Source organism: Micropterus dolomieu, linkage group LG13 (genome assembly GCF_021292245.1).
Source record: "Micropterus dolomieu isolate WLL.071019.BEF.003 ecotype Adirondacks linkage group LG13, ASM2129224v1, whole genome shotgun sequence".
Classification (NCBI taxonomy): Eukaryota; Metazoa; Chordata; class Actinopteri; order Centrarchiformes; family Centrarchidae; genus Micropterus; species Micropterus dolomieu.
Window position 1 is genome coordinate 14,070,831 of NC_060162.1, and position 24,006 is coordinate 14,094,836.

Here is a 24,006-nt window from a genome sequence, read left to right on the forward strand (position 1 = left end):
GAGCTGTAAGGTCTTATATAGACAGGTGTGTGGCTTTCCTAATCAAGTCCAATCAGTATAATCAAACACAGCTGGACTCAAATGAAGGTGTAGAACCATCTCAAGGATGATCAGAAGAAATAGACAGCACCTGAGTTAAATATGAGTGTCACGGCAAAGGGTCTGAATACTTATGACCATGTGATATTTCAGTTTTTCTTTTTTAATAAATTTGCAAAAATTTCTACATTTCTGTTTTTTTATGTGAAGATGGGGTGCTGAGTGTACATTACTGAGAAATAAAATGAACTTTTTTGATTTTTGGAAAATGGCTGCAATGAAACAAAGAGTGAAAAATTTAAAGGGGTCTGAATACTTTCCGTACCCACTGTATATGTGGAGACGGCTGCAGGGCAGGCTGGGCGGAGGGTAGCGGGGTATATTTCTTTTTCTAGTAGGTTAGTAGGTCTACTTCACTCTCCACCATATTTTAGTGCTGTACAGTAGCAGGTGCGCCGCATATGGGGAAGGCTTGTTAATGACGTAGACCAAATTTCCGGGTCCATGCTTTTAAAATATCCACCATGTATGCATCTTATAATGTAATAACCGGTTAACACCTATCTCTGTGTTTCTATGAAAAATGCTAAAGTGCAAACAAAATTGCAGTTAAAATTATGAGTTTTTACACATCCTGATATTAATATCAAAATAAAAATACTCTCTGAAACTCAAACACACCTTGCCACAGAAGTATAGATTGGACCTAGGAAGTAAACAACAGTCTGAGGGCAAAGTTTAGATCCAGAGGGCATAGTAATTAAGATATACAAACTATGAGAGACTAACACTGCAAATACATGGCTTCTCCTCTAGGTTAAATGATATGAAAAGGAGGCAACTGAAAACATATGTCAAATTTCACAGCTCGATGGATTAACAAAGATTTAAAGTTGCAAAGGCTTTCCCTCAAGATAGCTCATGCAGAAGCAGACATTTGCCAGTATGTCTGAATGCTGGCCACAGTCAGCCTGCTGTCAATGGCAGTTTTAAATTAGTGCATCATATCATGCCATTAGTACCGCAAGCAGGAAAACTGTGGCCAACTTTAAGCATTTCCCAATGGCATACACAAAAGATGGAACATTATATAATCTGTGTCAATTGATCAATATATCTAAGTTTTGATATTTTCATGTTCCCTTATACCTTTTAGGCCCATAAAACCCTACAGAAAACCTATTCAGCTGATTACCTCTAAGACGCATATCATACTGGAAAGCACTGGAGCAAAACCAAGTCCTCCAGCTGCATAATCTTGAAGATTATGACTTGCTCACCACATTTATTGCATAAGATGATGTTAATTGAGAAAAATTCGAAATATTTTGTGGCAAAGCAGGGAACAGAAGAGTCCCATGCACCCTCTCTCTGGATGATTTAGACTGTTGTCAAATACGGAGATGCAAGCAACTACTGATACTCTACAAGTCAAGGCAAGGTTATTTGTATGGTCCCTTCCAACAACAAGGCAAAGTGCTTTACATGAGACAGAAAGGCATTAAGAGAAGATAAAGAAACAAGGCAATATTTAAAGATAGGTAAATAGGATTTTGAAAAGAATAAAAAGATAAAAATAAGCTAATATAGAATAAGATAAATCAAATATTACAGTGGAGCCACCTTGCAGTGCACCAGTGCATTAATAGTGTGATAAAAGTTTAACTTAATAAAATGCAGTTGCAAAAAACAGCTTTAAGCCCTGATTTGAAAAAAAAAAAAAAAAAAAAAAAAGTTTGTCTCAAGTTTTCTAGGATTTTGGTCCAGATAAGCGGTGCATAAAAAGTGAATGTTCAGTTTTGACTCTGGGGTATTTTGACCTTCAACTATACATTGCTTTATAAACAATCAGTAGTATTTTTAAAAAATTCTGTGACAAACAAGAAGCCAATGTACAGATCTGAGATTTGGAGTGATGCAATTCACTCTCCTGGTCTTAGCGAGGACTACAGCTGCAGCTGTCTGATCAACTTTTTATAGACTCTTTATAGATGTCATAATGCACCCGGAGATTTGTACTTCGCCACCTGCGACACTCTTACTTCAAAGACATCTGTTTGCACTGGATAGAATTATAAACAAAATGGCAACTCCACCTACTTTTTTTATGCACTCTAGCTTCGCTCATAAAACTAAAATTGGGAAGGGTTGACTCAATAAGAACTGCTGCACTGTTATCTCAGTCTAGCCAAGTTATACAACAAAAGCAGAAAATCAAAATAGGGCTGGATAATTAATTTGTTAATTAAAAATGATCTGCCTGCCAAAGACCTCATGTTTAACAAAGCTAAATTGAATGTGTTAAAAGCATTCTTTGCCAGTAAAAAGTTTTTTTGTGACAGGGCTAAAGACAGACTGTGTGTGTGACAAGGAATTGATTTCAAATTTGATACCTTGGCAGAATTAGTTGAGTGCATCTTGTTCATCCTACAACATATAAAAACAGGTATTGGAACATAAACAGCCTGCTCCTGGGTGTTACTTAGCTTAGAAGTCATGGCTGGAGAAGAGATGACTTGCAAGTTCCCCAAAGCAGTAAACAAGGAATCTGTAGCATGAAAACAAAAACTAGTATAACACCATGGAAGTACACAAAGCCACTTGGCATAACTTTGTTGACAAGTTGCAGGCATCAGTGTGTGGGGAGGCTGTTGAAAGACTTTCAGACAGACAGTCTCTTCTGCCAAGTTGGGCTCGCCAGCCTGAGCACACAGAGACAATCAAAGCCAAACGTGGTGCTTCTTTTAGGTCACAAGCCGGCCGTTTTGCCTGCGAGAACACGCCAAATAAAATTTTATCTAGGGCATACTGCCTAGGACATACTCTCATATTTACGTGAGCTCCTAAAAAAGAGACAGACCTGCTTCCTCAGCTATCTCTCTCTAGTATCTATGTGCCTCATGCACAGATAGACTAGTTCCACATCACCAGGAGAGCAATCCCTTTCCTACAGCACAATATGCCACTTTTCATAAAGTAAGAGTTAAGCCATTATCATTATTACAGTAACTAAAAGATGTCTTCTCATCATTTGAAAAACATTTTCATAACCAATCAGGAGTGATGTCAACTAGCCAGCAATCACTCAATTCACTAGCATCTGAAAAATGTTTGACCAGGTGTTCTGTCATCTTACTTGGCTGATTTAGCCACTGTTCAGATTAGTTTGTTTTTTTTCTTCCAAGCTATCCCTGTAAGTCCTTAACATTCTAATAGCAGTTTTTTAAATTAGGTACAAACATATCATAATCCAGTATATAAACATCTCTCTGACACAGTTATAACAAAGTATTAGTATTTGCATTTATACTGTGTTTGATTACATTGAACTGTGTTAGGATTTTATGTCCAAACTCTACATTTTTGAAGAAATTGCAAAGAAAAAAGCAGCCAAAGATTACCATTTCAGTTTATTCATGGTTACACAAAGAGGAGTGGTGTGTTCCCAATGAATATTGGAGACACAAAAAAAACAAAAAAAAACAAAATACAGATAACACTATGATTGTAAAGTTTAAAAAAAACAACAAAAAAACCCCACAGCTGTGTTTTGTCAAATGTGGGCTCAAGCTGAGGCCCCGAGATCAAGCAAGATAGGACCACTAAGCAAGATGCAGACCTGATAGCAAGCAAGACAGACCACATGTCCAGAGTTTGACCTGGTCGGAAAGTGTGTGGGCAGCGCATTTGAGCAGCCCATGCCACACATGCCCACAATACGGGCCACAAATACCACAGCGCTTTGTGAGAGGCTGACAACACACTGACACATGGACCGTAACAACACAAGCTCAAATAGAGAAGAAAATAACAAGACGTGGAAAAGGAAACTCGGGGAGGTGAGTGAGAAAGAAACTGGGGGAAAAAGGCCCATTATCAGACTGCAGGTCTCTAGAGTCATGCAGTGGGAGAAACTGTCCTGGCTGCATTACTGAGATGAAACTTAATGATTTAATGTGTGTGGAACTTGTACATAATGCATAGCTATGACTGCACTGCTATGAGCAATAGGAATGCACCCAAACTCAAACACTGATGCAAGACAAGAATTTCTTCAAAACCAGACTACTTAATAAAATAAACCAAGAAAACCAAACCATCTTGTCTGGTTCCACTTGATCCAGGTGATCAGGTCTAAAAGAGCCCTCCATGCATCCAGACATGAGCCGATTTACACCAATACAGGAAAATGCACCGAACTACCTGACACAATGGAAGGCAGCAGTAGCCTGGGTCCTTCTACCCACTGCTGGAGATAATATGTAAATGAGAGCATGTTCAGACCAGAGCACAGGGAATACCAGGTGAAAACAGAAATCCTCACTTTGAGTAAATTGATTTGTCAATTACTTAATTAATCTTTTTTTTATTAAAATCAACTTTCTTTAATGAATATAACTCATCAGTTTCATCATCATAAATACATGTAGGCAGCTGGCTAATCCTAAAATTTTACCAGTCCAGTGCAGAAGTTCGGTATAACCTAGGTAACAATGTCGCAACCTACTAGAGCCTAAATAGATATTTTGTTATATGAACAGCCTAATAGCATAGCCTAATCTTTATCTGCAACTGTGCAGAAATACCGGCTTTAAACAGACATGTAATAAAAAGCTGTGCAGCAATCGAATGTTGATGTAGAATTCAAATGTTGACATGAAGATTCAAAAGCTTCAAACTATTCGATACAGCCCCAATAATAAGGCAACCAAACATAGAAAAAGACAATTTTCATCATGTAGAATAACTACAAGGGGTCAAACTATTAAAATTGTATTTCCCTTCCTTGTATTTGTTCTAGCTCATATACTATCTTCATTCTAATGATGTCAAATAGCTTATTACTTAGAGCAAAATACAAAAGAGGCCTCCAGCTCTAATAAAAGTTTAATTTGGGGTGGAACAACTCAGCATGAGATTTGCTGTGCCTTGTACCACATGGTCTGGAAATTAGAGACTCTTTATCACTGTCATCCACTTTAGTGGGGAGCGTACCAGGGCTATTAACGCTATTAAATCATTTAGTTGCGCAATCGTTGGCAACACATAAGACTTCACTGAGTCTTCCATTGCCAATCAATTACCATGTTGATCATGCAGAGACTTGATGTGCCGTGGACTTCTTCCCCTTGTGTCCCCTTCATATATCACGGGCAAATCAATTACTCAGGTTAACTGTGACCAGAACTGAATTAATGGAAAAGTAGTAATTGCTAGTTCTAATCCTACACAGAGTATGTGAAATATATAGATCTACATTATCTTGTAATTCATTTTGGAAGCAGTGAACAACATCCAAGTACTGGAACATAGCAGAGAACTGAAAAGGAGAGCGCAGACTGAGATTAGATCCCCTCTCCTCATAAACAAGAGTTAAGTGGGACACGATCAGGAGTCAGATTTCCTCATTCTCTTCTCAGTCTCTTTTTCCACTTCTTTCCTCTTTAGCTAGCCAGTGTGTCTGGCCTCCCTCACCCTCCCCTGTGCTTACTCTCCGCTTTTCCCCTCCCCATTCTTGTGTTTCCACAGTGCAGAAATCATTGTTGATCCTTTACGCAGTGATACTTCATCTTTTATCCTTCTCACTGGGTCTCCTAAGCCCCTGCTTTGTTTCCTTCCTGAAATCTCTGCTTTCCTTTCTGACAACTCTATATTTTTCTTTGTATATCTCCAAAGTAAACTTTAAAAATCACGGCCCAAGCTAAAAGACGACACTACAGCCATCACAAAATATTCTTACCTTCCAAGTAACAGCTGGAGGATGACGAGAGGCCTTTCTTAGATTTACACCCCACCAATTTCAGGCATATCTCCAACATTTTCATTTGGTTTCTTTCCCTTCACGCTGGAAAATGTTGTTGCTGGTTCAAATCAAACGTCCCTCGAACGTTTCCCTCCTCTACATGTGTCCAACGGGAGAAAAATTAAAATACAAGAAAACAACTGACAAAAGGAGAAATGGCACCAAACCAAATTGGGTGCTGAAATATTCTGGTTTTCCTTTCCTCTGTTCTTTCAGCTGCTATAAATCCTCTTTTTCTCCCCACTTCTCTCCGAAACAGAAAAAGTGGAGTCTGCTGTCCAGTAAAGTCTATCAACTTTCTCTTCGGAGCGTCTCCATGTTTTTTTCCCCCCTGCTTTTGCTTTTGGTTAGCTCCACTTTCGTAAGACACAACAACTATCCAAAAAAGCAGTTTTAGTCCAAAAGCCGGCTAGACCTGTAGATGTGTCAGTTGAGTGGGCAGTAGGGCAGTCTGAACGGTGCCATTCCTCTCTCCTGTCCCCTTTGAGAGTGTGTTTCTGAGGCACAGGGACTACTCGTGCTACAGCTGCCAACAAAGGGCCTCTTTCAGGCTCAGCCTGCTGCACTCAATGACATCAGCTGAGCCCTCCCACCTCCAGCAGCAAACACACAATGAGAGGGAGAGACTGCCACCACACACACACACCAAGAAGAATACAAACAACAGCACACCATCAACCAAAAGTCTTCTAAACAAATGAGACAAAAGCTACAGGGGTCTCATTTAAAACTTTGAAGTTTACATTCAGTATACCTTAAATAGTTCTTCTTGTAGTCTGCTGAAGTCATGAGGTGATTACAAGAAGCTCCTCCTCCAACTTTTTAACACCCCTTCCCTCCTCTCACTGTCTTACTGCCTCTCTCTCTTCTTCTTCCCTGTGTTTTTCCCCCTCTACCCATTCTGAAATGTTTACAGGTTGAGAAATCAGTTCTGGAAAAAGGACTGTGTTGTTTAAGAAATCACTAAAGCTCTCAAACAAGAGAAGCTAACAAGAAGGAAAGTATAACCCTCACTAGCCTACTCTGGACTACACACACAACTTAAACAAGGCTTGTTTGCCGTGGGCCATATCAAATGGGAATGAAGTAGGCAACATATTTACATTCATCAAAATGAGAACATTTATATTTTGATCTTTAGTGAAACATGTCTGACTGAACATGTCTCTTTTACATCCGTCTAATACTTGCACTAACATTGAGGTCCTTTTTTCCTTTTGCTCCAGCTAACCAATGTGTATATAACTGCTCAACTTATGTTCAAATTCTACTAAAATGTTTCCATTTTTTATTATAGGTTAAAACAAGACAGAATTATGCATTTCTTCAACCGAATTATATTAGGCCATCTACAGATGGTACCCATACAACTTAACACAATTTAAAACAATAGCCATGAGACAAATGTGGCATTTGCATTAATCAGTGCGATTATTGAACTTTTTGCAGGATGTTGTTGTGCGTTTGTTATTTTGTCCACTCGTGTAATATGGGCTAAAAGGATTATTGATTGTAATTACACGGAAGATTGAAAGCAGAAAGGACACAAGAGCCGCTGTAATCTACTGACCATGTCTGGCAAATCTTTTTCCATTCAAGTGGCAAACATCACTTCAGAGATGAGAAGCCCAGTCAAGTGGTTGATTACATACTGGTGGGAAGCTGACATGATGACACCATAGCACAAAGCTGGAAAGCCAAAATGGTTTACTGACTGACCCCGGTCACTGGAATTTCCAATCAGGGAGCAAAAGAGCGGACTAATATTATGACCCATATAGAGAAACATACACAGTACAATGGCTTTAACAGCTGAATCTTTATCCATTGCCCCTTTTACACTGCCTGTTTAAGTCAGGATTGTATCTATTTTTATATAAAGGTTGGCTGGTCTACTTGGCAAGTAATACAAGAAGAGAAGAATAAACCGATGTTTCTGAAGACAAAACTGGTGAATGTGCAATATACGAGATGAGGAGAAATCTGAGCAGTGGGCTAGTTCTGCAAGACGTTAGCCGCGTTTCTACCAAAAGTACCTGGGACTTTAAAGTCCCCGGATCTCTTTTCAAAGAACTTTACGGTTCCTTCAGCCCATTGTTGAATGCGTTTCCATGGCGGTCTAAAGACCTGTGAAGATTAGGTGAATTAACCAGCTGACGTAGGCCTATACACTGTACAAAGCTCAAAGCATGTCTCGTGTGTGCTATCTGGCTGTGGATTGTGATTTATCGGTTTGAGGTGGACAAGAGGAGCAGTCGTAGAAAAACACCCGACATTCTCCAGTTAAAGCCAGTAGCCTCTACTCGCCCATTCAGAAATTCACTGCAAGGCAAGCCCCACCCCACAAAGTAAGTTTTCGGAAAATACTACTCCCCGAGCAGGGACTTTTTTTTGGGGGGGGTAAAATAAAGACTGTAGAACTAAATTTAGACCCTGGTCCCTTCGGTGGAAATGCAGCAAGTTCCTCGAAAGGTTATTAGTTCCAACGTATAGTTCCTTTGGTGGAAACGCGGCTACTGTGCACTGTAGACCATTATTACCTATGAGCAACTTTGCTAGTTAATGGGAATGTCAATTTTATCAAGGGTTTATATAATGTGTACTATGCTTGCATCAATAGAGACTTCAGTTGGTAAATTCCTTCAATTGTGGGTAGTCAGAGTTCAGGAAAGGTCATTTAAAAACAAATAAAAACTGAATGTGCTGCCCACCTCTGCCACAAAACACTAGATGGAGTGTAGTATGAAGGGCACTGGGTATTTGTAGATAACCCCAAACGTCTTCTTGAAACCTCTTCATACAACTTTCAGTAAGCTGCCTGAATTTTGGTTTATTGCCTGCCTCAGAGGCTTGTAACCTTCAATAAATTTGAGGTTGTGAGGTTTTGAGAGGGGTTTCAGAAGTACTTCAAAATTATGGGTCCCTTAACGTGGCCAGAGATATGTGCGAGGCATTAAGTTGTTAACTATTTTCCGATTAATAGCTAGCAATGTCAAGATTAAGATTTTCATTTTGAAATGGGAGGAATTCAAACAACTCAAAATCACAGGTAACCGTAGAAGTCAAAATAAATACACCAAAATTACAGACTTGGCATGGCCTGGCCTACAACTACAGATCCACATCTACTAGACTTGATACCTCGATTTACTGTATGCTTGTCTGTTTGGTGTGGCCAGTGGTGCTCTCATGAGTATTCTTAACCATGGCTCACTCTCAATGGTTTTGCAAGTAATGACCAGAATGCCCTGAACACCCAGTCACATGGCACCAGGCCCCCTACATCGTCGCTGCAGTGCTGGTATGGCAAACATTTGTGTTCCCCGCATGCACCGCCCCAAACACCAATTACGAAGAAATGCAGGCTTCCTCAAACTCAGAGAAAGGCCCATTAACTTACCGCAGTCAAAGTGTTGGGGAGATGAGAGGATGAAGGGAAGAGGAGAGGGGCTATAAAAAAAAAAAAAATGGAGGAAAGAGGAAAAAAGGTTGCAGATGGAGAAACATGAAGCACATTGTTTGGAAGTGAGCTCATAGGAGAATCACTCGCTCGCGTTTTATAATCCGGGCCGTGTATGTTAACAGTTAGCTGACGTACATCCACCCACGGGATGGTTTTTGACCCTTTTCCTCTCATGTACCCCCCTCCTGCTTTCCTGATTCCGTTCTTTAAACCTTCAAGCAGAGTACAGGTTGTATTCCCAAGCCCTGAGGCAGCAACTGCATTACGATTAAACCCATACTGGTGTTATAGCATTTAGATAATGATGACATTAATCCATATGTTATAGGCTATTTCAAATTCTAACTATCAATTATAAACCGGCCATTACTAATTACACTTAACACAGAATGCACTGAGCAAGAATGTACCTCAATAATTCATACCATTACATGATTAACTGCTACTGACATCTGGTATGAACATTTTGACATGTGGCAAGGCAGTGAAGGCAGAAGCAGGCCATTAACTTCTATGATAAATTAATATACATGTTGATACTCAAAAACAGAGAAATTAATATCTTATCTACTTGTCTTTAAATGTTAAAAACACTACTACGACATTTGAGGACTGCATGATTTCTGTCCTTCCCACTCTTTGCATGAGGGCGCACAAACACACACAAACATGCAAACATAAATCACAATGTTAAAAATGGAAGACAGCTAACACTTGGCATAAATCCTGTCCATCTAAGTCATGGAACAAGAGTTATTACATTTTTAAAAGGAGCAAGCTTTCAAATTACAGAGGAGGAAAAGGGTGGGAGACTGGGAGAGAGACAAAGCCGTGTGGGTTCCTAATAGTGATTCTGCAGTGCACATGGTTCATTATTCCACTGCTTTGCCTAACCCAGCAGTCACAGAAATCTGCTGCAGCGCAGGGTTCTTAAATATCAGACACTCAAGAATCAGGTACCATATCTGTGGCATATGGATGTGTGTGTGCAAGCATGTGGCTGTTTACTCAGGGCCCTCTGGAGAACGCAGCCAGAGTGTCTGAGGCGTGCAGACCAGCAGATGAGGTTAAGGGGTTTAGAGTTCCACATAATTCTCCACTTAGTATTGTCCACAGGGAGAACAGACACTTGAGAACAAAACAGTGGCTGCTCCGGTTCAAGGTTAAGGGCTTTACCATCAGCCTGTGGTGGTAATAAGTTACCAATGTGGAAATGAGCAAACGTGCAAGCAAATTTAAAATATCTTCTAAAGCTTCTGATGTGCAGAAATCACCATACACACACACACACACACACAGAACAAAAGACAAACAGCGTTCTTTAGGACGATTCTCTCTGGGCTTTTTAGAAGCCGTTTTCCCCTTGTATTTTACATGGAAACAGTGAAACTGACCCAGAGGTCATTAAACACATTTTATGATGAAATCCACTTTACGTGCATGCTCTTGTGGATCTGCTCACACGCAAACTCTCTCTCTCGCCAAACCCCTCTCATTTGAGGTGACCCATTAACAGTCCTCTGTCAGCTCAGCTTTACAGCAATCTTCAATGCAGACAGGCAGACCTGCTAACTCGCAAAGCTGAGACAGAGGGAGTTAAACCTAGCTGACCTCTTGGAACAGGACTGGAGGAACCATTTCATCATGACGACAAAATAGGGCAACACCACAAAGGTGACTAAGCAGAACCTTTGCTCACTTCTCAACAGAATAGACTGCTGTAGGCCCAGACAAAGCTATGTAGCGCCAAAAATATGCAACCCAGCAGAGAATGGAAATGTATGCATGCTGGCCAAGAGTTAAAATTTCATACCTTGAGCGAACAGAAAGCCAGGTCCAATGCACACAACTATTCATCACTTTTCAAGGATAGAAAGCTGCGCTAATCATCTGCATTGAAAAGGTCTGAAAATTAAGAGGTCAGAGGCCAGGCGAATGAGCTCTACTCAGAAATGGCAACCTGTGTATGGGCATGTGTGGTGAGGAGACTTCGCTAATCCAGTCACTTTCAGAGTTTAGCTAAACTACTCAATTTGACCGAGAGTGCTGGAATGAAAGCACAACTTTTTATATTTCATTGTTTTATGAGAGTGCAGACTAGGAGAGCCAAACTCTTTAAGGAGGGAGAGAGAAAGCATGGTGCGTTAGTACATATGAGTGGGAGGTTTGCAATTCGACAGCAATGGAAAGAGAAAGCAAGTACTGAAGTCTCTGCTATTACTTTGGGTCTAATTTCTAATTCAAGAGCATAAAAATACTTTAATAAGAACAGGCAGACACAGTAAACAGGACAGAGGGAGCTGTTTTTACAGACTATTAACCTTAAATGTCTTTGAGATGTTATCTATGCCTGGGGAAAGACCCCGTTTGTCTGTATGCCCACTGGGGTAAAAACAGAAACAGATACATAGAAGAGTGACTCTGGCTACGAGGCTCTCGGGCTGCAGCAGTGGAGCATGTGGGCTCTTCTTTGTGTCTAAGTGGATCCAGATGCAGCAAGCATAGCAGGCCCCCCTCTTTTTAGCGCTATGAAGAGGAGCTTAACACAACACAAAGGGACAGGACAGCACATCAGTACTGTATGCACCGGACTGGTGAGGGAAAAAACAGACAATAATATAACTGACCAGACAAGTTTGTTATTTTTTGCTTATTGGAAGTAAAAATGAAAAAAATATCTTACAGAACTTTGACTGTGAAAATCAACCTCATAAAGGCATTCTCGAGAAGAAGGCAAATGTTCTCGTGTCAAATCACGCCCCTATGGACTTTTATCCTGTAATCAGCATGGACACAGAGACTCTGACCAAGAGGGCCCTTAAGTGGAGTTAAGAGAGCTGGCATCCTAGGTAGCAGGTTGTCTGCAGAGAAAACAACAGCTGCGTCTGGAGCTGGGGCTGCTTGCTCAGACATTGAGCAGGGAACAGGGGGTGAGATCCCCCCCCCCCCCGTATATATGTATGTGTATGTGTGTGTGTGTGTGGACCCGGGTGGCGAAGAGCTCCCACACTGCATTCCTAACCCAACTTGGAGGTTCTCGGTATGCATGTGAGTGTTGTATGCACTATATGTGCACAATGGAGGGATAACCAGCAATGAGAAGAAAAGGAAGCGCTTGTCCAAGTGGCCTCTTACTGTTCTGGCTGGAATTTAGGATCAAAGACTAGATGTAATATCACAAACGCTGCCCTCTGACTGGAAAGAATATCTAAAGTCACAATTGATGAGTGTTCAATAAACAAAATTTTAGTAAATAATTACTTTCTTGTCAGAAACTGGGCAATCACAGTCCCAGATTTCATAACATACTGTTGCAGATGTTGAAGTGAATGCAAAGAACAAAAACCAGGGTGGGAGTCAATGACTCAACAGGACTGTTTGTCCTAAACTAACATGCTTACATTATCAATTGTTCTGTGCAAAACACTGTTTACCTTATGTATATGGAAAAAGCTTTGGCTAAAGCTTTGTGAGTTTCGTCTTCCAATGAACTCCATTACAAGTAGCTAATCATTTCTCAATTTTAGCAGTTAAACGATTCTTTCAGCAAAGGAAGCCTTAGTGTACACATCATTTCATGCTCATTTTTTTTCGACACAGAACATAATGCATCTCGAGCACACACCAGGTGGCTAAATATCAACCATCCATAATACAGATAAAAAGTGGCATGACCTTGACTTGAATGCTGATATACTGCTGCTAACACTTGCTACTTTGCTCTGTTGTGCGCTCCTTTATTGTCTGCCGATTTTCATAAATTTAGGCTGTTGCTTGTTTTTGCTATTGTTCTCCAGGTCTATAAAAATGTTATAGGAAATGTAAAATCCACTTATAAAAAGAATGAGAGCAAGACAAAGACATAGAGAGAGACAATAACAAAAAAAAGAAAAACGACAAAAAGGAATAGAGAAAAAGAAAGGAAGAAAGGACGTGGGGGATTGCACCAGTTATTTGAGAGGAATGCACAAGAGGTCACATTCTTCACTGCACTGCTGTGGCTTGCCCTATGTTCAACACACTCTCTCTCTCTCTCTCTCTCTCTCTCTCTGTAAAATAGACAATATTACTCAATACACCTCTGGTGCAACAGATCACATACAAGCATATGTGATTTACTACAAAACAGTTGACTGTCTCAAGAGGCAGAGCCTGAAAAGCCTATGGGCCAGGAATCTATTAATGATATAATCATACTAAATCAGATAAGTTACAATGTTATACAACAGGCCTTTTTTTCTTATTTAGGGCATTTTGACATGTCACAGTAGAAAAAAAACACAGGTGCAAATAATAAAATTAACAATGGCTGAATTCCATTTAGATCCTTCAGTCTATCTAATCTAAAAAACACTGAGTGAGTATCTGAAATGTCCATGTCAATGCTATGGCAACAGCGGCAAATGTAAATGCAGTGGCCGGTAGCTCCTTCAAACTTCGCTTAACTTTTTGTTTTAGTATCTAACTTTATTCAGCTTTATTGCTGTCTGTTGGATTTTGATTTAACGGCGTAAACCAAAGGCCTAATTTTTCAAATCGACTGGATCACGAGATGCTGATTATAGCAATGACTGTGTGTGCAGATGCTGCAGCTCCTTCAAACTTTGCTACATTTTTGTTTTTTTCCCTCTCTGGCTTTTTGCTAAAAACACATATTACCTATGACAGAAATATGGTCATCGGAAAAGGAAGAATGGATTAAAGAGCAGCACAAAACTAACCAACCTTGAAAGCATGTCGTCTGTTTCTGTGGGTGGTCATGTGTATTTGTGTTGAACTACCTTGACTTAAACATTCAGACTTAGATAGTGTGTATTTGCCTTGCTTTTTCAGACTTTTTGCACTAGCACATGACCTTGTGGACCTTGATTACAAGAGTAAAAAGAGAGAACATGTGAGACACAGACTACCTTGACTTATGCGCGCAGCTGTTTTGACTAGTCATCAGCTAGGGTGGTAAAGTAGATTCCTTTCCAGATGGTCGAGACTTGATGAGAGGGGAAAAACACTTACTAATCATCAATGTGTCATCCGGCAAGGGACAAATGTCCCTCTCACACACATTAGTGTGGAGACACGGTCATGGCGAGGGACAAGCCACCAGGAGCTGGCCTGAATGAGCATTACTACGAGAAGTCTGCTGCATGGGTACGTACGTGGGTTTGCATGCACGCACGCGTGCATGGGAGGAGATTTGGTGTGTAGACTATAAAGATTCCTCGAGTTCCAGCCAAGAAAGAGACAGACTGAAAGGCTACATGAGGAAAGGTCAGACAGTCTACCCAAAATACAACATTTAAAAGTAACGGCCATCACTAACAAAATTAAAGCCTCTTCATGTGTACTATACAAAACATTTGTCATAATTACAAGTCTGAACGCTGCTGGAACACACACCCTCTCGTAGTCTTATTAGCAAGTTGCAATGACCTTTCTGACAGGATGGTGGGCTAATGTATCAATTTCACAGCTGAGATGAAAAAGCTGATCACGCATTTACAAGCTAGGCCAAAGACATTCATTCTAATTTCACTGACCAAGACATTGTGTCAAGCTCTGTTAAATATGGAATACCGTTATTGCTCGCTCTCTTTTTATCAGATAGGGAAAATAGAGAGATGAAAATGAGAGCGAGATGGGCAGAATACGCAAAGAAAGGTTCATAGCCGGACTTGAACTGGGTACGTTGCGGGTCATGGACGGCGCTAAAAGCCCTAGGCCCCTAGTTTACATTTTTCCAGTTTTGTGTGTCTTCCACAGACATGAAAGTCAAAAGGTGTGTTATTTAGTTGCCCATAGATGAGTGTTAACCAGTGTGCTGTGTTTTATTCCTGCTTTCTGCCATGTACACGCTGCTCCAGCACCTGATGACCCTGAATAGAAGTTAACAAATACAGACAATGAACAAGTGGGGTGTCATCTTACTTTATCTCCACATTACAACGTGCCTTAAACTAGAAATGGACCAAATGAAACACTTTACCGAATACCGAACAAGTTTCACATTTTGTTCCATTTATTTTGCCAATTGCATATAGTCAAAATTTCCTTTTACTCAGTGTTTCCCACAGGATTTGGAGAGACTATGGTGGGTGGGTCCGAGGCCCGAGAGTCCATTGCCCATATACTTTTGGACACATGTAATGTTTTATACTTTCTGTGAATATAATCCAATTAAATTTTATTTCCATACTGTACAGACATCTTCTTTTGAAAACCAGACGTTGTCACATGTGTATCCTTGCACTAAATTTATCAAGTCCGACCCAATTTGATAAATAATGTTGTATGTGGTTCTCGTATCGCGTAACATGAAGACTTCAAAGCCTCTTTTCGGGTAGGACTCTCATACTGCAACACTTGACTTTGTAAATTGAAAAAGGACAGTGCTAACCTGCCTGTCATCTCGCACTGGTCCGTTTCAGTGGATTTACCATAAAGGCTTGAATACATGTACACTCCAAATTTAGGTGCGGCTAGCTAAATCGCCTTTTTGGAAACGCGTGACAAACACTCAAAGTGGGTCAGACCGTTTTTCTAAGAAGTCAGCCACAGATGGAGTGGATGTGCTAGGAGACAATTAAGTAGAACAGTGTCTGCAAACGGCGATTTTTGCATCTTTCTCTGACATTTTAAAATGCTTCCACACTGCTGACACGTCAACGTAATTGTTGGGTAAAATTTATTCGGTCCTTTGACTTATTAGGAAAATGCTTTGTTTGCTATTTTTGGCCGATTAATTCCGGTTGCCGAATATTTGGTGCATCCCTACCTTGTCTTGAACATACTTATATTTTTATGCTCTTGAATTAGAAATTAGACCCAAAGTAATAGCAGAGACTTCAGTACTTGCTTTCTCTTTCCATTGCTGTCGAATTGCAAACCTCCCACTCATATGTACTAACGCACCATGCTTTCTCTCTCCCTCCTTAAAGAGTTTGGCTCTCCTAGTCTGCACTCTCATAAAACAATGAAATATAAAAAGTTGTGCTTTCATTCCAGCACTCTCGGTCAAATTGAGTAGTTTAGCTAAACTCTGAAAGTGACTGGATTAGCGAAGTCTCCTCACCACACATGCCCATACACAGGTTGCCATTTCTGAGTAGAGCTCATTCGCCTGGCCTCTGACCTCTTAATTTTCAGACCTTTTCAATGCAGATGATTAGCGCAGCTTTCTATCCTTGAAAAGTGATGAATAGTTGTGTGCATTGGACCTGGCTTTCTGTTCGCTCAAGGTATGAAATTTTAACTCTTAGCCAGCATGCATACATTTCCCCCAGGCGTCAAACAGGGGGGAAAGTGGGGTGAAGCTTATGAGTAAGACACACAGCCCTGTTGTGCCTATACTAAAAACTATCCAAACACGACGCAACATGCTGATTGCCATAGGTTGGCACTGATCCCTTTTTGATGTCTACAAATGAAAGTTGGCTGTACTTCAAATTTGACACGGCGAGGGCAATCAGCCAATCACATACCTACCAGTTACCAGCTGTTGTAGTTTCGCTGTAGTTTCTTGGAGATTTAAAGCTAAAAGGTACTTTTTCATGAACCCCCTGCATCATGGTTTGTATTACTGAAACTTGTTAGGAATGCATTAGCTTAGAGGCTATATAGATAATTGATGAACTCACTGTATGACAGATTTCCATTCGGTTGAGATACCTTTGACATGAGGTGCAACCATGATCAGAGTCTATAATGAACAGGGATGGCACTGTAAAAGATGCAGCTTATCTTTATTATATGTTTGAGGTAATGCAGCTCTTGATCTAACGGTTGATGCATTAAAACAAAGGATGAGGAATTCAAACGTGGCAGCCAATTCAGTCCAATAAAAGATGCTGAAAAATGTTTTTACCTTCTCCCACTACATGTGCCAGTCACAGAAATGCATCAGAGTCAATTTGTACAGGATCTAATAGTTTATATTTTAATGATTCAATGACTAATTGTGAATGGGTGTGTGTGTAGCTGCTTCACAGTAAAAGTCTTCCATTGCTTTACCAGTAAAAGATTTGTAATTTGAAGCAACAATAGGTTCTAGTAGTTGCAAATAAGTTGATGGCCGATTATTGATAGGGAATATTGTTTGGCTCATTGACATGTATTTCACTGAATGCTGCAAACCAAGCTAAACAGTGTAAGACTGTGCAGTATTTGTACCTGTATGTGTATTTGTCCACTTAGAAATAAGTGGACAGAGGATGTCAACGTCTTTATGTTGTGGGACCGCAGCTCTGGGCCATAGCTAATTTAACAGGAAATATAGATGTTTAAATAAAATACATACACAAAAGGAACCCTGAATAAACAAGCTCTAATCATACTGTGCGATCATGATGATTGGTATGGGAAATTAATTATACAAAAATTCTACATAAAGGGGCTCAATGAGAACACGTAACATTGACAAAATATTATATTTCACTGAAAATAGTATCTAGGTCACATCTGCAATGTACCCCAATACAAACACATTAACCCTATAAATAAAAGTAACCACCAGGGGGCAAATCACCTTTTAAACATTAAATGTGTGTAAGTTACCTCCAAATAAGACAATATTTTAGAGAGCCTTAAAAAAAAAAGTAGATCCTCTTTCCTTTGAACACTCCAACCCATCCCGCTCTGCTTTCCTCTTTCCTCTGTCAGACCTTTTCAGGGAATGGCAGGAAAACAACTGAAATGAAACATTCTTTCGTTGAATACTTTTAAAATTCTACTTCCTGTAACCAGTCAAAAAGATCCTAGACTTGCCAGGTGTCACAAATTGTTGTCCTATGTAGTTAACACTAAAACTAAGGGTGGAAGGAGGAAGGGTGCATCCCTGACGGACGTGTGCTTTACTGAGTGTAATAAAAGCGGTCACTAGAAAAATCTCCAACTAAAGCAAAGTCTCTGTCAACACCAATCATGGTTACACTACCTTATAATTTAAAATTAAATACTATTACTTTTGGAATTTCATTCCCAAAAATGGAACTGGTGTGGCAGAGACAAGCTGCAGTAGACCGCATACAGATATAGTAATAATGAACAACTGAATTGTAAAACTGATGTTAAATTTTTAGTAGCTACAAGTGGCTAAACATCAGCAATGACCACAGCAGAACAGCTGTAAAATAGCCATAATGCATTTTTGTATCTACAAGTAAACATGATGGACAAGTGAACGTTAGACTAGAAAAAAGTGACAAAGTACACTCTTCTGTTGTGCACAGACCTGTTTTATGAACAGGCCTGGTAACCTACTGCAGCTTGTAATCTTGTCCATGATCCATGGAAATCCACAGTCAAGTGAAGGGGACACTCTTATCTGAACCAGGCACAGAATAAACTGCTGGAAATACAGTGTGCGAGTTATGGTTCCAAAAATTCACCACCCTGCTCAATCCTTATAATCTATGCTAGCTAGCTAGTGAGATCATACTTCCCCACTGTATAGTAAACAGAGGTGCCAAGAGCAAGAGAGGCAGGTCTTTGCTTGCCCTTCACTGCCTTCGTCTCTCTCCCAGGCAGCTGCATGCAGAGGTCTGAACCTGCCTGCTGAGAAGCAGCATGGTGCTGGCCAGTCTTGTGTTAACTAGCTGGGTTCTCACCAGGAAGATAAAGAAAACACAAATGTAAAATCATGTGTTGATATTGCCCTCCTCTTGCACTATGACTCACATCCCCTCTCATAGACTAACCTCTCATCACAGGAGGAGAGGGGTAGAAAGAGAAAACAAGTATGGCCCATGTCACTGACCCTTTGCCAGATTCGATCCATTTACCGGCAAAGGCTTGCATTCTGTTTTTCTGACCTTCCCTGTCCTGTCCCCCTCTGTGTTATGCAAGACTGAGAGTCAGTGGAAAGTATTCCTGCCAAGGCAGTCAGAGCCCTACAGACACATTTGGTAAACTTATCAGTTAGCTGGATGCATGGCATGCATCTGGTTCAATGGCAAGTGACTTTTCTAAATGAAACATTAATTTCTCTGAATTGGTGGAGATTCTTTTTACGTTTGTTCTGTATTGATATTTTCTGTTGTATACTTTATACTTTCCATTGATGTCTTGAAATAGAAATATTATGATCCACTTCTAGATCCACACTCCACATTAGTTTCATTATTAAACAAGCTTATAGGCATAAATGCAAAAAAGAAAATCTATTAACTTTTTTATCTTGACTTATAGTAGAGAACAAGCATTTCTATACCTTGTTGTACTATTCTGGGCAATAGACCACCACAAAGGCATTTTTGCCATAAGCCAAAGCTAGTAAATAATAAAACTTGAAATAATAATAAAGCTATGAAAGTCTGTTTTCTGTGAACTGCCATGCACAAGCCTAGGAAGAAACATCACCAGGTAATACACCTATCTCCAATGAGACATAGTGGATATTGGGTACTTTGCAAAGCATGGTGAGGCTCTGAGCCAGCAGCATGCTAGCCTTCCCCTGAGGCAAAACAGGCTCCCTGAAGAGTGACGTTTCCCTTGTGAAGCATAGGCGTGATTAGCCCACTCAGACAGGGCCATGTTTCAGGTGCACCTGTAGCTACTACGGCTGTGTCCGAAATCATTCACTAACTATTTCAGCTATCTATTTACCTGGTGGCCATCTAAACTTGTCGTCTTTCTCTGTGTGTGCTCTCTGACAATCAACTGCACAGTACATTTCACAATGCATTGTGGGATCCTTTGAATTCACTATATTGGGCAAATTACTCTCACTTCACATTCAAACAACACTACAAAATATAGTCGACTATTTCTTTAATAGTAATTGATTTCAGACGGAGCTGAAAAGATTTGAAGATGAATCTATTAGGCGATTGACAGAAAATGAATCTGCAATTATTTTGATAATTGATTAATCCAAAGAAATGCCCAACATTTCCTGCTTCCAGATTCTCAATTATGATTTGCTGCTTTTCGTGTCTTATATGATAGCATACAGAATATTTTCATTTAGGTCTGTTGGTTAGACAAAAAGGTTACCTGAAGAGGTTCTCTTGGGCTCTGGGAAGTCGTGATGGGACAAGTAATCAATTTATTGAGAAAGAAATTTGCAGAATGATCCATAACAAAAAATGGATAGTTGCAGCCTTCATTTCAGACACAGCCTGTATGCTCCCTGCCATGTCCGAGGTATCATGTAGCAATTGGTGTGTAAACACCGTCCTGTACAAACACAGGAGGCGGCACTGTTGAGCTTAGCCACACTACAAAAGCTCCTTTACATCACAGATATGAAGGTATTCTTTAATGGTTGTTTCTGACTTCTTGTTCATCTGTTTCATCCAGGCTTAGTAAGAGCAGGAGAAAGGACGGGGCAGACTTATCTTTTACTGTTTGTTTGCCCCATGCTGAAAGCTGTCTTATAGAATCCTCTGTCCATATGGTGCACAGCCTTACTGCACTTGTGATGGGAAGTTAGTCTTTAGTTGTTTAAGTCTAGAACACCAGACTTTGCGAACTTACTAAGTTGAGAGCAGCGCATACATCGGTTGCTGGGGGTGGTTACCAGTTAGTACCATGATGTAACATTAGTTAATTTACAAGGCAGTTCTCTTTGTGTTATGGAACTTGTTTGTAAAAGCATTCAGAGAACTAGCCAGACTTGGTGTATTTCTGATATTTGATCTAATGGCTCAGCTGTGGATTCATGAAAACATTTCTTAACGTTGTGTTGCAGGTTTAACTGTTTTTGTTAAAGGCTCCATTTGCTTTCCTTCATTTCTGCATATTCGGTGGCAAGAGTGTAGGGCTTCTCTCTTACAAATAATGTATTGAACATACAATATATATAATAAATGTTAAGACAGTTAAATCGTATCAGGTGTTACTTTCAGCACAGCTGTTAAACTGAACTAAAACAGGAAGTAAGTGTAATCAAATGTCAACGGAAAGAATCCAAAAAGAACCTTCTGTTAACGTTTACTGTACTGTCTGCAAATATCAATCAACTGCAGATTAACAGCTTATTCTTAAATTTAACAGGCTTTTTAGAGGTACAGATTTTGGCGTTTAGTTGGTGCCAGAAACTAGTTAGTCTGTCAGTGTGTGTCAGTAAATTCAAAACAACATTACAGTGGCTGTACCAGTGTGGAACACTGCTACAGAGTATGTACGAGCCTCACTGTTTTTTCCTCATTTGTTAATCAATCAGTTTAATATGCCAGAGATACCAAGTGAGTCAATACAACACCAGAGTGGTAGCGGTTTCTCACACATTATATGCTTTATTAAAGGTTACCCTTGCTAGCAGTAAGTCATGAGTTGTTGTGTGGCATTATAAAACAAATCAATCACTCTCTGTACTGGTAAAGTGACAGACAACCGATCACAACAAAGACCAAACAAGTGGCCAATCAAAAAGGTACAGACTCATCATACCATCTCTAGTGTCATCCTGTGTTAAATTTGACAGCAAATAGTGGCATTGTGTGCTGCTCGTATTATTAATGTGTGGTAAGTCTGATGATAAACAGTTAAAATGTATTATTGCATGCTTGGAAGTGACTCCACTTTCTCATAGATTCTTGCTTTTTCACAACAGTGAATACCACCCATCCACAAGGTCAGTCCAGTCCACTGATTTTCATTATGTAATTCACCGTGTTAAAAAGTAAAGTGGCAGACGGACTAGAGGAAGCACAAGACGGAAGAGTGGTGGGGGCACATGATGCTCGAAAAGGCTGCAATGCTCATCCCCAACATTCTCATTAAGCAAACATACAACTAAGTAAACAGATATGCTGTCAATGACGAGGATATTTTCAGGAACAGTTATTCTTACCGTGCACAGCAAAAACATTACAGGGCTGGGTCCCATGGCGTGACGACTCTCTCTTTCCACCCTTGATGAAGGCCGGCAGACTGGGTCTCCTCTGGTCCCCTACAAACTTCCCCGGCTGCTGCCCCATAAGGGCAGGGTGCCAGGCCGCAGCCGGGTCTCTCCAAGCTGGACTCTGTTGCTCACCGTCCAACAGTTGGCCACCAGGCAGGGATGGGGATCAGGAGAAGACAGGAAGCCCTTTCCCTGGCTCAGCCTGTCCTCTCCTGGAGTATGGGTGATGCGGGTCACCTATGCAGATCCGTATTACTCCAGTATGTCTCTGTGTATCGTGCATTAATGGATCCTGAGTGCTTCAGAGGTCAAAGAAAGGAATTTCAAGGTAACCTGGTGGGGGGAAACAATCAAAACTCACTGATGATTTCATTAAGAGTGACTGTACACGGTACAAGTGATCCTGACTGAAAACACCCTCACAATGAATGAGATTAACTACATGTGCATCCTAGGGTTGAATTAAAAACGTATCCAAGAAAATTTGTCTGATAAGTTGCTCAAATGTCAAAAGTATGCTCTTGTTTGATTTTAAACTGTCCTACTTAAACTATGTTGTCAGTTCACCTTCATTACCTGTTCTTCTTTCTCTATACAACCCCATTTACTTCCGTTATACCCAGGATGTACGCCCCCTGAATTTCCTCTAATGCCAATCAGGCTCTTTAAATGACAAGCTAAAAGTCAGTTCACTGCAGGCTACACATCAGATCATTTCGTGTTGTTTGGCAACAACAACAAAAACGTACAAAATAATAATAATAATAATACTAATAATACAAAACAATGTTAAAACATACACACATGTAAAACCAAAATATCATTTAACTGCAGCGGAGCATTAAATATTATCCTTGACCAAACAAAAACAATGCCCAAAACATTAGATGACCAGCAATAACCACTTAAGTTGAAATGGCAGGCTTCTACCTCATATCTCAAACTTGCTATGTAGTTAAAAATTATGGAATAAAGACATGTGGGAAACGGAAACTTACACGGCCATATAGACATTTATATTGTTGGTTAACTGGCGACCTCAAGCCAATGTTGAAGGTAGCCATGGAGGCTAACTAACGTTAGCTGGTGGTATGCAGCGCCAGACCCAAATGTACATCGAGCATTTAACAGTTGCGGCGTCGATTTTAAAGCGCTGGTAACAAACATCGGACAAGTGCACTTCCGTGTCTCAACAAAACATCTCTGGTCACCACACTTAATGCTTGGAAAGTGGTCTTTCCAAAGCCACAGTTTTTCAGTTAGTTTCAAACTTCCGTGTCCACTCTTCCCGTCTTGCGGAGTTTCTTCCCCTGTGGTACCCGGACTAAAGGCACTTCAATCGAGGAGGTGAAGAGAAATCGAGGAAACTCAGTCGGCCAGAGACCGACGTCTCTTTCTGCAAGTCCTTTCCTCTGCTTACAGTCGCCGAGCTCTTCGTTACCAACACCCCGGTTCGCGTACTTATTCATCGCTCTCACGTGAAAATCTGAGCAACAAACTTTGGACGAGTAGTAGTTGTGTCGCTGGTGCCGCCATACTTCCATACGCAAGGTGGTTTACAGAAATATGTAGGTGGGGCGACGTCTGACGTCACGTGCGTGCGTGGGCTAGTTCATGGGACCAGAGAAAAGTTTTAGATTATGCTGGGAGTGCAGGACTCAGCAACTCCAACTCCACTACCAAGATATTGTTTTTACTCAATAGAATTTACTCTCTACAAGGTGATGTATTCTTTTAAAGGAACAAAAGTTTAATTTTGACCTCTGCTCCTCCAACTCACATACAGCAAAACAAAATCTGACACACATCCTATGAGACGATGACACTGTTAAGTACCTTGAGTTTTCATGAACTATGTAC

At 40.4% G+C, this 24,006-nt stretch overlaps 1 protein-coding gene across 5 annotated transcripts in view; it reads right to left on the reverse strand.

Annotated features, from left to right (window-relative positions):
- Positions 1-23,718, reverse strand: part of abl1 (c-abl oncogene 1, non-receptor tyrosine kinase) — a 35,227-nt gene extending 11,509 nt beyond the window's left edge. For 2 of the 5 annotated variants that reach the window (XM_046067845.1, XM_046067843.1), the window contains exon 1: positions 5,780-6,365. Coding sequence is in view for 3 of the 5 variants with exons in the window: in XM_046067843.1 (XP_045923799.1) it covers positions 5,780-5,864 (85 nt within the window). In the remaining 2 variants the exon portion in view is untranslated. Of the gene's footprint in view, positions 1-5,779; positions 6,366-22,095; positions 22,480-23,144 lie in introns of those variants that run through there. The other 3 variants (XM_046067841.1, XM_046067842.1, XM_046067844.1) reach the window with 3 other exon arrangements.
- Between the last annotated feature and the right edge of the window lie 288 nt (positions 23,719-24,006).